The following is a 14,926-nucleotide window of genomic DNA, read 5'->3' as shown; positions in this document are numbered from 1 at the left end:
CAAGGCAGTCACCTCACTCTGCCTCTCTGCCTGCAACAGTTATCACTAACTTTCATCTTGGGTTCACCATCACGATTCCTCAGAGCCTTTCCCATATATGGGTAAAGTGTGAGGTGTACTTGGAAATGATAGCAGCATAACTCAAAACCTGAATAATAAGCCCCCTGCATCCTTCCAACCCCTGGCCCACTCTCAAATCCAGCAACTCAAGTTTCTCCCCTGAATTCTAGGCTAGCCAGATTTTATTTTCTTATTTTGAACCTTCAAACTAATGTAACATATATGTCCTTGGTAAAATGTTTATCATTTCCCTTACATTTAAATACATGGTTGGTATATCTGGATATAAAGCCAGGTATCACATTCATTCATTCAGAATCCTTCCCACACAAGGTGAGGAGGGAGAGCAAGAGCGAGAGGCTTGGAGACTTTTATTGACCATTTTGCCATCAGAGTGAAATAAAATCTGGTGACCAAAGAACAACAAAACATTTTAGTGGCCAGTTAGAACAAGGAGAGATACTTTAACAAAAAAGATTCTGGTGTCAAAAAGCACTGTTGCATGGCTCCCTTCTTGCCAGTTACTTCTTATTGTGCCCAAGACATTTTCTTAGTAAGTACAGAGTGTTTGTGTATTTCTTTTAGCTCAACCAGGTGAAGACAGATTCTTTTACTTTTCTGTAACTATTTTCTTCCCACTGCCACCCCTCTCATCATCATCATCAAAAAGTAATTCATTCTAGGGACTTCGCTGGTGGTCCCGTGGTTAAGACTCCATGCTTCCAATGCAAGGGGGCGTGGGTTGAAAACCTCGTCAGGGAACCACATGCTGTGAGGTGCGGCCAAAAAAAAAAAGAAATTCATTCTGCAGGACAGAAAGCATCACCCAGACACTGTGGTTGTGTCTTCTACAAGTTCTGAACCACACCACAAGGACGCAAAATCATTGGGAACCACCCCCTCTTTTTCTGTTTCTAATTTTTTTCTAAGAGTGACAGGCAGAGTAGTCTCTCCTTTCACTCACTTAGGATCCTTTTCCTTTTATACTCCCTTCCTCCATCATCTAACGATACTCAACAGTACTCTGCTGCTTCCCAATCTGACTGCTTGCAAGGGGGATAAAATACTGAGTTTTGATTATTCTCCCTCTAGCATAACTTCCACCTGACCAGCAGGAGAGGAAGAGAAGTCTAGCCCAAACGCTACGTAGGACATAGGAGGAGACCCGGACTTAGGAAGCCCCTTGTGCTGCTGTCCCTCCCTTCACATGTGCTCTGCTGGCCCTGATAATAATGCGGCAGCTCTATAATAGCCTTCAAGAGCCTCCTGTTTACAGCCATACTCTCCCCGCTGTAATAATTTCTTCTTTCTCTTATTATAGCTCTCTTAACATTCTAATAAATTCTCTGTCTCTGTTGTACTCTTTTGGCAAAATAATCTTTCACGTTGCATTCCCTAGCTTGGCAGTGATCTCTGCCTGGCTGTCACAGTAGCGTCTTCTTAAGCTTCTCTAATAACCCTTCCTCGACTATTGTGGTTCCTCAGGGAGGTAACAGCTGTTTCTGTGCTTTTATTTTACATCCAGAGAAGATGCCCTCCCTTGGCAGTTGCATCTCTCTAGAGATAAAGGAAGCTTTCCTGTCTTGCAGGCAAGCAGCCCAAAGGGATCTTCCTCATTAAGGGCTACAGTGTACGGATGGCCCCCTACCTGCGAAAAGATTCCAAGAAAGAATCCTGCTTTGAGCTGACCTCCCAGGATAGGCGCAGCTATGAGGTAGGATGAGCCGAAGAGCTGGAGATCCTCATTAGTGTCGTAGTTTTGTTCCATGTCGCATGTGAGCTGTGGTTGTGATGCTGGATGCCATCCTTTGTTACCTGTCGTTTCTCACCAAGACCTTCTTTCTTGACATGTCCTCGCCTTGGCTGTGTCGTGCCCACCCTTCTGTTGCCACATTCATCCATCCATCCTAGTTGCTGCCTTTCCCAGGCTTGGGTCTCTTCATCCCTTCCCTTCTCAGTCTCATTCTGTAGGTGAAAGTCTTGTCTATTGCAGCACACAACCCGATTCTTTATTCAGTCTCTAATTCCATGGCTTTAATTTCCATTCTCTTTCTTTTTCAACTGATTATCTTCACTTCCTCTTATGAAATCCAGAAAAAAGAGAAATCTGACTGTAGGGTGAAGAAATAATTCATTTTTGCATATTCATCTTGCTATCCCAAATAATCTTCCTGTGTGTAGGTGCACTGCATATCTCTGGAAAGATTTCTAAGATACTAAAGCAATGAGTACTGAGTAATACTAGTGACCACTGAGGAACTAGAGGACTTGAGTCGGGGTGAGAGAGACAGTCTTCACTGTGTTCATTTTTATATATTTTGATATAATAGGTAATGCATTATAAAATTAAAAAGGCCAAAAAAAGTCTGAATATGGGAATATAGTGATTTTTCACCAAAAATATACTTTTACATTGAATACACATATTTTGTGGGTGTATACACATGTTGTTTCCTCCTTGTTGGCTACTTTTATCACAGTTTTACTAAAACAATTTAGAAAAACTTTAGCTAACTTAAGAAAAAGAGAAAAGCCGTGCTAAGGTTAATATTAACCACATACGTAACCCTTTGACCCTTCAAGTCTTTCTCAGCACTTATCCTTTCTCGTTTCTACAGTATTCTAGCCCTGATTTTCTAAAACTGACCTAGGTTTTAATTGTGTAATTTCAAAAGAAATTTTTTAATTTAAACCAAACTTTTCTATGGAATTTTTTTTATAGATCTATCTATTTTTATTATTAAGTTCTGATTTGCAAGGCCCAGATAAAAATTTATGTAAGTCTAAAACAATTTCCCTAGTCATTTTTATAGACAAGTGTTTTTAAGAAATCAAGAATGATAGTATTTACTAATAAGTTATAAGCAGGAATCTAGGTTTCTTATACAGCACATGTTTTTATCTTACCCTAATGACCAGATAATAAAAATGTTTTTCAGGAACAGTCATTTCAAGTTGATTCATTTAAAATAAGAAATTACTAAAGCCCGATGGCCTGTTTTGTGAATCAGGATGTAGAGTTTGTTTACTTCTTTTCTTTGGCCCATTGAATCCAAGTCATTACCATAGTCTGTGGATTCTTCCTCTACAATATCCTTTGGATCTTTCCCTTCTGATTTATTTCTACAGCCATCACAATAGTTAAGTCCCTATCACTTCATTCAGAGGACTGGTTAAGTAGCCTTCTAATTGATCTGTCTCTAATTTCTCCCTATTTCAGTCTGTCCTACTCACAACAATTGAACGAATCTCCCTCTCCTTTTGCTAGAATTTACAGTGGCTTCATCTGTACTGCCTGCACTTGAAATCTGAATTCCTAATACTCAAAGCCTTTTCATCAATTCTTCTTTGATCCTCAGCTCTCCAGCTTCATCTGTTAACTGTTCTCCAGTCAAGCTGATCTGCCTACCTTCCCTATACTTGATGGTCTCATTTCTAATCTTTGGCGGCTGGTCCTCCCTACCTGAAATGTTCAGCTCCCTCCACCAGTTTCCACCAACTCTCTTTAAAAATTCAACCCAAACAGTATTACTTCAACAAGCCTCCCTGGCTTACCATAGGTGATGATAAGTGCTCCCTGTCTTCTCTCAACATCCAGCTGTTTTCAAATGCACTTACCTTGTAGTGTTCCCTTGTCAAGTGTGGTGCTGTCTCCAAAACTGACATGTTCATCTGAAGTCAGGAATTTGGGTTTGCCTTTTTCTCTGTAAACTGTTCTCAATAAATGCCTGATGAATGAATGGGTAATCAAATGAATGAATGCACATGAACATGAATTCTGGATTCAAATCCAGCTGTCAACTTTGGGTATGCAAAGTTACAGAAGGAGAAACATCACTTTGAGTGGGATTTTGATCTTTTTTCTAAATTTTAATTCTCAGGAATCTGAGAATTAATGAGAATTCTGAGCCTTCTACTTGACTCTGCAGTTCAGCTCACAAGATTCCTCCCCTTGAACCTCCCTAAAGGATTCACAGAAATTTTAGTGAAAGTGATAAACTAATTCACTAATTTTTCTCTAGTTTACAGCTTCTAGTCCAGCTGAAGCCAGAGACTGGGTGGATCAAATAGGTTTCTTGTTAAAGGGTAAGTATCGTTATTACAGAAACAGTATTTCAGTCCATTTTCAATTCAAGTTGTATTGCATAAGTATAATCCATGGACTTCCATATATTTTTATCTGCCCATTCTCCCTATCATATCTTTCACATGATAACAACAAATAGTACCATGTGTGATTCAGAAGGAAAAGAAACCATCAACCTAGAGGTGACCTCTAGTATCATTCTAGCTCTTCCACCTAGAGGCAGGCAGGTCTGTAATATTTATAATCACCAGAAAAGAGATACTAAAAACCAGCTCAGCTCAATTCAGTGTCTCGTAACCCCTTATATTCTGGAAAGGAAATACATGATACCAAAGTCATCTAGATGTGATTTAGGTTCAAAATCTTCCAGTTTTAGTCAAGTAGAATAAACTCATCTAGGTGGCCTTTAAGAACGTTGGACACAAAAAACAAATTGCTGTTTCCCAAACCACAATCAAATGTTCTTTGCTTTGCCTGGGAAGAGTCCTGCCTGAAGATGTTAAATGACTGCTCTTAGAGTACCCTCTGCTGGCCATCCTGTAGGCACAGCAGTGACAGGGCCCAGGCAGCCTTGCCTGGGAGGGGCCCGGCAGGTAGGAGCACCAGCCTTAAGTCTGTCGCCTGACATGATAACCCTCTTGATGGTACACATACCTCATGGCAGGACCCTGCCTATGCAGAAAGGCAGAAGCACCAACTTCGTACGTGACCCAAGACCTAGTGAGAAGAACATCAACCTAAAAACACCAAGCCTTTTCATCTAGTTTTTTTAATTCTGCTATAAGATTTTATTGTGGATAAAAAAGAAGGAAGCACCAGAGCTTTAATTACAATTGCCTCTTTTACTCAGTTTATGCCTTTACTATCACAGGAACAAACTCTACCAAGAGCGTCGCGTATAATAGACTAGAACCAGGCAAACAGGAACACTGATGGCGAGACTACAGGGTGCGCTCTCATCTAGGCGCCTTGGATTTATGGTGTAATATACCCCTAAGTGTGTAAACCTCATAAAACTCCAAGCAGCTTTATTGAGTACCCTGTGGTACTTTCAGAATCCCACATTGAAGAAATTATTCATTCCATTTTATTTTAAAACAAACAAAATAATAACATATGGTTTAAGCCACAGATGTGTCTTTGATCCCTTCCTCATATGAGGTGGCACCAGAATTCAGATGAAAATAGTTGCAAAATCTTTATTAAAAGCCTAATCAAGCCAAACAGTTTTACTGTATTTCGAAATGAGCATCGGATGTCTGTCTATTCTTTCTTCCCCAGAGCACCCTGCTTGCTCTCGCCCATCCTGCAGAGGCCCCTCAGCAGGGTTTCAGAGAGCACTCTATACTGCGCCTCAGAGAATGAACCTTCCCAGTTCCCCATTAAAATAAGAAAGCAATCTCCCTCTCCTGCCCTGTGCTCCCCAGTGCTGTAGTGGCTCAACATCCTCTATGTGGTGACCCATTTTAAGGCCAGCCAGACTGTCGAGTTGCAAAAGGACATGGACACCACATCACTCAGCCATTCCATCTGGTCCTATATTACCATTATATTTTTACGCATCCCACTTTCTCTTCCTCTTCCACTTTTCTCTTTACAAGCAAGCCTCTCTGAAATTCTGCAGTGAGACCACGGGGGAGATGAATGAGCTTGTGGCAGCTCAGGTATCCTATGGAAGCCACCACAGTTCCCAGGCCCCGTGCGCCCCGGAGAACCTAGGCCATCACTCACCCTCCCAGTTTTCCATTTGACAAGCAGCGCAGCACGCTGGCATTTCCCCTTCTGGCCTATTCTCTTCCCTTCACCTCGTGTGCTCTCACACACCCATACTTTTCAGGGCTGCTTCATCCTGATCAAGTTTTATTGCAAGGAAGGATTTATGTTGATGGTTTAAACCTGATGCAGTGCTAGTCTGGCCTTTTCTGTAGATTTCCTGCCACCAAGTCCCGCATTAGAAATAACAGCACTTAACCTGGTGTTTCATTTTCTTTTGACATGTTTTATTCTCATCCCTCCTCCTCCTCCTCCCTCTTTCCTTCCCTGCCTTATCCTTTTCCTTTTCACCCTATCTTGATTCATTCCCATCTCTGCCCTGACAGACCTGAGCTCCTTAACCATTCCATATGAAGAGGAGGAAGAGGAGGAGGAAGAAGAGGAGAAAGAGGAAGAAGAAGAGATGTACGATGATATCGATGGTTTTGACTCCTCAAATTCTGGTTCCCAAAGCAGACCCATCATCTTGCCTGGTAGCGTGGGGCTCAAAGAGGCTATGGAGGAGAAAGAAGACGATATTTATGAAATCTTACCAGGTGAGACATTTCACCTTCTAATTACCTTCCTCTAGTTTAGAAACTCTAGACCTGGTAGAAGAATAGAACTTGGACAGCTCCAGAGGAAGCCAAACCTCTGAAGGAGGCACTACAAGGAAGCTTGGGTGATTCCCAGCACAGAAGCCCTGCCCTGGGGGCAAGATGGGTTGATGGGGGTGGGGAGTGTCTTTTATCTCTGCACATGAAGCAATTTATTACAAACATCAACAGGTTCAAGAGTCAAGAATACTCATGCTGGTTCTCATAGGTTCACTGCGAATTTCATCAAAACTCTAGTTTGAACTTCTTTTCTGTGTAATTGTGAGGATAATGGAAAGTCACCTCAAATGATGAAGGATGTGAAAAGACTGCAGAAATATAAATGCTGACAAGCCTTTTCAGTAACACAGTAAAGCCTTGACAGAGCACAGTTCACCTTTGCCTAGTCCAGATGTACCACGAATCAAACCACATCTCTTGCTAATAGACCTAACATGTGTCCTCTGCCCACCATTACACCAGGTCTACTGTACGTATTTCTTTTTTATCCGAAGGCATGATAACCAGCATCTCAAAAACCGTGCAGTCATCACTGCTCCTGCCCAGCCACTTCCTGCGTGGGTAACAGCAGCTGCTGAACAGTGCGGAGCACAGTGGGGGTCAGGCTGTGCAAAAAATGAAGCCTGAGCCTTTTAATTGTGAGGTAGTTAGACCACAGGAACGCTGAATCTTCAAGTCCATTCAGAAAGATCGCTCCTGTGGAAATTTGCCAGGAGTTCAGTGCTCTGCTGAGAAATCCAAGTTAAGTCTAAATTTATAGCAATTTAAACCTCAATCCCAGATGAACCTAGGAGCTGAGGTGAGCCTAACACTCAGGCCCCTGAAGTCAGGGCTGGTTGCTAAAAATATTGTTAGTAAGCAACTGACATTTCAAGGCTTCCTAAGAAGAGTTCAACCCTGTCAACACCACATTCATCTCTCCCTTGGGGAGAAACTACGTCATTGCTTCCTGAGTTGCAGGGCTGTGGCTATACATATCCTCCTGACTGGGACCTCACACACTCAGTCACCAACCCACGACAAGAAGAGCCTGCTTCTCCCAGCGCTTCCAGCCTCTGCCAGTCCCCGACTTCCCCAGCCTTTTTGTTGTGTTTTATTATGCAAATGATATCTTGGTTGAGGTCGAGCCATTTCTTGTGTCTGAAGTTAAAAAAAAAAATGATAATTTCCTCAGCAAGTCATCGTCGTTAATGAAGTTTTACAAAAACAGATACAACCAAAGGAAAATAAAATTTCACAGGTGATAAATTTTTCCAATTTCCCTGGCAGAATTCGATAGGATTGTTAAATTAAGAGTGAAGGTGTCTGTTAGAAAGCAACGAGCAGTGATGGGTAATTTTATAGAGTGGAAAATTGAATCAAATTGCTACATTAAAACACAGCTCCTCTGAGAATCTTCCCTTTCACAGTCTGCTCCATTGCAACAGCAGGGTGCAGAAATGGATCTAAATCACAACAACCCCTAAAAGGAGATGTACTCCCCAACTTGGCCAGAGGTTCCTGATGAGCTCACATTCCACTTGCTGCTGTCCAGGCTGGGGGAGATATCCAGGGGACACTCCACTTGAGGTCACAGCTGTGTAAGAGTGCCCTGGGAAAACCTCACAGAGCCACTCAGCCTTCTGCGGAGCAAAAGGTTGCTAGTGCCCGTGTTTACTTCTCAAAGGAGCAGGGAGAAGGGAGCCGATGCTCAGACACACAGAGCAAAGGAGAGTAAAGGCAAAGATGCCTCAGAAAATAAAACCTAACCCCAGGTGGGTTGCTGAATGTGTGACTGGTTTCTTAGCAACCATCCTTCCCAGGCCTCTTAAAACCCTACCCTCAGCCATTGTGGCACTGCCCAGTGTGCCAAAGCTCATGCCAGTTTGGATACTGGAGTGGACTCCAAGGACATGGAGACTGGTCTACTTTCTTGAGGAAAGCCACTTACCCTGTGCTTACAACAGCTGCCCCTCAGAAGTGAGGAAGGCCACATCACAGGAAAACCAGGGTCTCTTTCCGGGTTAGGGCAAAAGCAGCCAACTTGCTGGTTTATTTTCTAAAGGACAGGGCTGTTCCCAGCCAACAGGTTCTTTCCCAAAAGCTTCTATCCATCGCAGTTTTTAGAGACTGCATTGAAGTTGGGATATATTGGCATTTTATTATGATGCGATTATTTCAGACACAGGTCTCCATCAGCCAGCTTCCCGTCCATGCTACTCAGCTTGTTGCTTCTGAAATTACTGCTAGTTTTGCCTGTGCCACCCTCCCTGTCTTGGAGGAATTGAGGGAGGATGTGAGGGAGCCTGACACTCATCTCAGAAGACCACCCCGAGCAGTGACATGTAAGACACGGCATGATGTCACAGTGACGGTGCTGGCTCTGGGTCAGGATGGACCTGCTCTGCCATCTGCCAGCTGTGAGGCCTTGAGCACGTTATCTGCCCTGTCTCTCAGGTGTGGTTTTGCCAGCTGTAAAATGGGAATAACAGTAGCTGTCACAAAGGATGCATGGGCAGCCTGGAACAGAATGCATAATAAAGCACTGAGAGCCCTGGCATACAGGCAGTGCTCAGGAAATGCTGGCTATTCTCCATTTGGTGGCATTTAAACAGAAAGTGGTGCCTCTTTGAAGAATCCTGGGAATCGGCTCATTCCCCATCTCCGCCAACCAGACCTGAGACAGTCCAGTCGGACATTTTCAGTGATACGTGTGAAGCAGGTGAAACTGAAAACCCTGAGCAGATGGAAAGTGGCTCACACCTTCTGCTCAGGCCCATTTTTACTGCGAAGACAGGTGCTGGGTGGAGGGACAATTGACAGTAAGGTGGGATTGTGCTAATGTTGCACACTCATCAATAGTCAGATGACTTGGGCCTCTAAGACATGTCTCACCATAACGGTTAAATGTGCTTTGTAGAGAATATGTAGCCTGTCAGTTCTGCTTCTCCTTCCTCTTTGGGATGGGGCCTACATCAGCCTCATTGTCTATGGGGAAGGCTGTGTAAGTGAGATCTCCTCCCTTCCAGAATATAATTTTAATGGACTTCCTAGTTTTGAAAGAAAAGTGCCTGTAACATATACCAAGTCAATACAAAAATGTTTTTTCCTAATCAAAATAGTGTATGGATCATCAAATTAAATGCACTACATCACATTAATCATGGGATAATTAGCATTTGCTACATGGCTAGCACTCTCCTTCCCTTGAGGGAAAACCAGAGCACTCGAGGTTTTCAGCCAAGACCACAATGTGAGTCCTAGATAATATGGTTTCAGGATTGTTATCTACTGGGATTTCTGAATATCCATGTTAAGAATATGGGAGCCCTTGATTTTAAAGATCTCATTTGCAGTAGATTAAACTGTAGGGAACTACCAACAAAGAAATACTAAAGCAATATGTAGAAAATGGAAGGCTTTTCTGAACCCTCTTTCACCCCTCCCCAAAATTATTTTGCAGCCTAGCACAGGCCCAGTTTCATGATTCCAGATTCCATAAAAGGACAGTTTTTAATCAGGTTTATCTTTGGGGCCTCAAGCCTGGAATCCAGCAAGGCACCTGAGACCATTGAAGAGCTGTAACTGAGGCCTCGCAGCAGCAGCAGTAGCAACAGAATCTGGCTGTGTTGTCTGGAGAGATTTCAGGACAGCACATGGAAAGACAAGGCGCCTTCCCTGGGAATGTCTGCACATTCTGAGGCTGCCTGCGCTGCCCTGGAGGGTCATTATAGACTCAGAAACTAGATCACTTTATAATAAAGCGGATAACTGGTTGTTGTTTTTTTTTTCATTTGAGACAAATGGAAACCATTCTGTGGAATTATTTTTCCCCCATACAATTGTCCAGACCCGCAGAAAGGGGGAATGATGATAGCAAGAAGTCTAAGGAAAGAAGAAAAGCAGACACCAAAAGTACAAAGTTTGTGAAGAAACAAGTTCCAATTTCATGGAAAAGCAGGGCTCCATGAGGGGCGCATCAAAGAATCAAAGCTACCGTCAGGCCCCTTCTTGGCCTTTTCTTCCCCTCAGCCCTGTGCACCCCTGGCTCCAGACAAACCTGCTTTTGACCAGCACCAAAACTGGAACCATGTATTTTCTTCTACTTCGAATCCCCGCCCCAGTCTGTGAAAGGGGACCCACTGAGTCTCCTCAGTGACAGCTTCCCAGAGACTCAGCTGGAACTGAGCTCTGTTTCAGCCTTTACCCCAGGGATTTGTATTTAGGTTTTTCTCCTCCAATTAGTAGGTGCTCAATTATGATTTTTGAAATTAAATTCAGTGTATTCCAAGTGTTGCAGTTAGCAAAAATTGAGTTTAGTATCTAGTTCTCAAGATCCTACCACGGAGATAGGATGCAAATATTTTGAGGTAACAGTTGAGATTACCAGCTATACAACAGAGAATTAAATGCGCTATGAGCATCATGCTCCTATTTGCCATGTTGTTTGAAGAGGTGCTGTAGCATCCATGGATTTATAACATATCTATGCATTCTGTGGAGTGGTTTCTATTTCCATTTTTTGCCTGTTCCCTTTGCACTTAGAGGTTATCTGCATTTCTGCTACATCTGTCACCAGAGCACCTTGACATCTGGTTGCACATTGATACATTCGGCATTTTTAAAGCTTCTATCACTTTGCTTCACTTGAGAGAAGTGACCTCCCTCTTTCTTATCTAGTCATTTTTAAAATTGTATTCCCAGTTCAACTGATGTCAGAGCAGCACTTCAGAAAGGAGCTAGGTGTCATAGCAAGCTGGCTCCTCTCGGGGGCCCCACAGTGGAGTCAGTGTCCTGTTCCTCTCAGCCTCTCACTAGTGTCCCTGACATTGTGCCAAGAGTGTTGATTGAAATCAACTCTCTGGATACTGATGCTCATTTGTGATACCCCATGGTTCTCTTACACATTCGCACAGTTAACAGAATCTTCCTCAACTGTTTTCCCAATTGAAATGAAATATTTGGGAATCAAGTAGAGCATTTAATGTAATAAGTGGACAGTAATCTTTAGAGGTTAATTTGTTTAAAGCCTGTGTAAGGTTGGGTTCCCATATGCGCTGTTAGGAGCAAGAACCATTATAATCTATTACTGTTTAAAGTTGAGCAGCACATAAATTTTAATTCCTCCTTAAATGAAGATGTATTTCAGTAGGTGTCATGCTAAAAAGCCTAATAATATTCTTATACAGAAATTCAACAAGTTCTTTAGCCTAAAAAGTTATTTTTCAAAATAATCTTTTTAAAATTAAAGCCTCACCTTACAGATGAAAAAAAAAAGAAATTTGGCTGTCTAACCCCCTTTTGTGAACAGATTTTTTTTCGCGTGTTGCCATATAACCAGTCTTCTTGACTTTGGAGTTTGAAAGATACCAGTTTGACTTCACGGACAGATCTGAGATAAATTGTATGCCTCAGCTTTCCTGGTAGTTCAGACAGTAAACAATCTGCCTGCAATCCGGAAGACCTAGATTCGATTCCTGGGTCAGGAAGATCCCCTGGAGAAGGGAATGGCAACCCACTCCAGTATTCTTGTCTGGAAAATCCCTTGAACAGAGAAACCTGGTGGGCTATATAGTCCATGGGGTTGTAAAGAGTCAGACACGACTGCGCAACTAACCCTTCAGCTGTTTGTGTGGTGCCCTCTGAAGCTGGGGGCTTCCCTGGTGGCTCAGACAGTAAAGAAACGGCCTGCCAATGCAGGAGACCCAAGTCAGGAAGATCCCATGAAGAAGGGAGTGGCTACCCACTCCAGTATTGCCTGGACAATCCCAGCAAGGGTGGCAGGCTACAGTCCATGGGGTCTCAAAGAATCAGACACAACTGAGCGACTGACACTTGACTTTTACTTTTTACTCTGAAACTGGGACAATGCTGAGAGGACACATCTAGCTGTGGAGGGAGGGCACTTGCCTTCACCAGGTGATGGTCCCCATACTTACTTCTTCAAAGACCGCAGAGACACAGCGCCCAACCTCTCACTTCAGTGGCTGGGCTCCTACTCTGAAGCCTGCTTTTAACCACCTGGGAAGGACAGACTTAGACATAGGGATTGGAGCATCCTGGTTCACATGCACCACCATAGCGCTTAGTAACGTTGATGAATGATACGTAAGACCTGTGGCCAACATTCTGCTTTCTTTCCAGGTGACTCTACAGGCCCAATGGAAATCAGAGTATCTATTCTATAATTGAACTGCATAAAGCAGAGTTTTATTTTTTCCATTTTTGTATCATGACTGGTTTAAGTGATGTTGCCAGAAAGGATAAAGGAATCAAGTTTTAGTTTTCATTTTTATCATTGCAAATACATTTACATTCTCCTATTTTACAAATGCAAAGAGCAGGCAAGCCACTTTCAATAATTTATTTTAAAATCAATGCTAATGAGGTTATGTCTCGTCAGTGGCCGAGTTTTACAATAAAGTCTGATTTATTTAGAAAAGATCTTTGGTGTAGCTTCCCATCTAATGGTGGTGGGAAGGGGGTGGAGTAGCAGGCACAGTGACCCTCCAACTTCGGATCCAATTTGTAATTCACAGCGGAGATCTGACCCAATTTACATTGATTAGAATTGGGAGGAAGAGACATCTGCGCACAGACAGCAGAGCTAGAATAAACCCTCTCTGCGAAAGCGCCTAAGCACAGCAAATTACTGGTCTTTGTGATTACGTTGTCTGATATCAGCAAAAGAGCTGTCCTCTGTCCAAATTATTGGGTATCTCTAAAACGGAGCACATACCAACTCTTCTTTGAATGTTTTCAATCCTGCGAAATTGGTCCCACATCAAAAAGAAGCATCATAGCAGAGAAAGGAAGGAAATGCAGGTAATAACAAGAAGACAATGTGCAAAGAATGATGTTAAATGTGATTTATTTCAGTGTGATCTATTTCCGATATTTGATCTCACTCCTCCATTATCTCACATCCTTATTCCCCATGGAGAGGTGGGGGAGCACTACAGGCAGTGAGTAGGAAATTCTCTGCGGCAGGGTCGCACACAGAGATTAGGAGAGTTGAGTCCTTCTCCCATACAACCTTGAGGGCAGGCTTATATTATATATATATATATATGTTATATACCTATTTAAATGTTAGTAACATGTGACTTATTTCCCAAAGTATCAATCCCAATAACAATATTAATTTAAATTTTTGCAGGGGAACTATTTCATTTTGTATGTGAAATTAATTGTAATTCTTTAATGTCCTGTAGTGTGTTACATCGGAGAAGGCAGTGGCACCCCACTCCAGTACTCTTGCCTGGAAAACCCCATGGACGGAGGAGCCTGGTAGGCTGCAGTCCATGGGGTCGCTAAGAGTCGGACACGACTGAGCAATTTCACTTTCACTTTTCACTTTCATGCATTGGAGAAGGAAATGGCAACCCACTCCAGTATTCTTGCCTGGAGAATCCCAGGGACAGAGGAGCCTAGTGGGCTGCCGTCTATGGGGTGGCACAGAGTCAAACACGACTGAAGCGACTTAGCAGCAGCAGTAGCAGCAGCAGTGTGTTACATACTCTTATGCTGTTTCTTCATAGTTATGAGCTTAGGGTTTACTTCTCCTAGTCTGACATACTGTAACTCATGTTGCCCTGTAAACCTTATATTTAAAGGGGAGGCTGTCCTGGGCCATCACCTCAAAAGTTCCATTTAAAGGTATAACTGTGGGGATCAAGACAGGTAAGCGCCCTCAGATTCACAAAGAGAAAGGAAAGTATATGTGGCCAGAAGAAACTGAGTATTCAGTTTCTCAAAATGTTGCTTTTTATGCCCCATTCACTCTCTGAATGTTTGTGTGTGTGTGTGTGTTTCTGTGTGTATGTATTGGGTTGTTGTGATGAAAAGGAGACTAGCAAGTATATTTCTGTGCATTTTACCCCACATATAAAACAGCTTAATATGATTCTGGTACTCATGCTTTCTTGAGATGGACCCAATTCTCATGTTATCAGGTAGTACAAAGTCTGGGATGAAACAGGTTAATGAAGGTAAGAAATCATGTTGTGACTTTGACTATATAAACACTTGGATGGAGTAAGACAATGGCATTGACTTAGACTCATTGTGTACCCGCCATTCATTCCAACTGCCCTCAGGAGCTCACACTCTCATGAACGAGGCAGGCTGAATAACAACAGTAAAAAGATAACCACAAGCTCCAAGTACCAAGAACATGAAATTGTGTATATGACCAGCTTCTGTAATAATTGAAGAAAGTTTGATACATTAAGGATTAATTAATCACAGAGGGTTTAAACATGTGCTTAGCTTCACGCATACAAACTCTGAATACTTACATGGAGATAACACATTTTGAAGAGAATTCTCAAAGGGAAGGAGAAATAGGGTCTGAGAAAGAGGATTAGGATCCTAATAATAGGCACCTAAATAATTCAGTGGATTGGAAGCTTCACAAGGGCAGGAACCT

General features: G+C 42.6%; 1 protein-coding gene across 1 annotated transcript in view; it reads left to right on the top strand.

Annotated features, from left to right (window-relative positions):
• Nucleotides 1–14,926, top strand: part of SKAP1 (src kinase associated phosphoprotein 1) — a 307,365-nt gene that overhangs the window by 260,756 nt on the left and 31,683 nt on the right. The window contains exons 7-9 of the mRNA XM_025280272.3: nt 1,650–1,774; nt 4,083–4,146; nt 6,247–6,456. Of these exons, the coding sequence (XP_025136057.2) occupies nt 1,650–1,774; nt 4,083–4,146; nt 6,247–6,456 (399 nt within the window). The remainder of the gene's footprint in view (nt 1–1,649; nt 1,775–4,082; nt 4,147–6,246; nt 6,457–14,926) is intronic.

This window comes from Bubalus bubalis, chromosome 3, assembly GCF_019923935.1.
Source record: "Bubalus bubalis isolate 160015118507 breed Murrah chromosome 3, NDDB_SH_1, whole genome shotgun sequence".
In the NCBI taxonomy this organism is placed as follows: Eukaryota; Metazoa; Chordata; class Mammalia; order Artiodactyla; family Bovidae; genus Bubalus; species Bubalus bubalis.
This window is presented reverse-complemented; position numbering and strand designations above follow the sequence as displayed.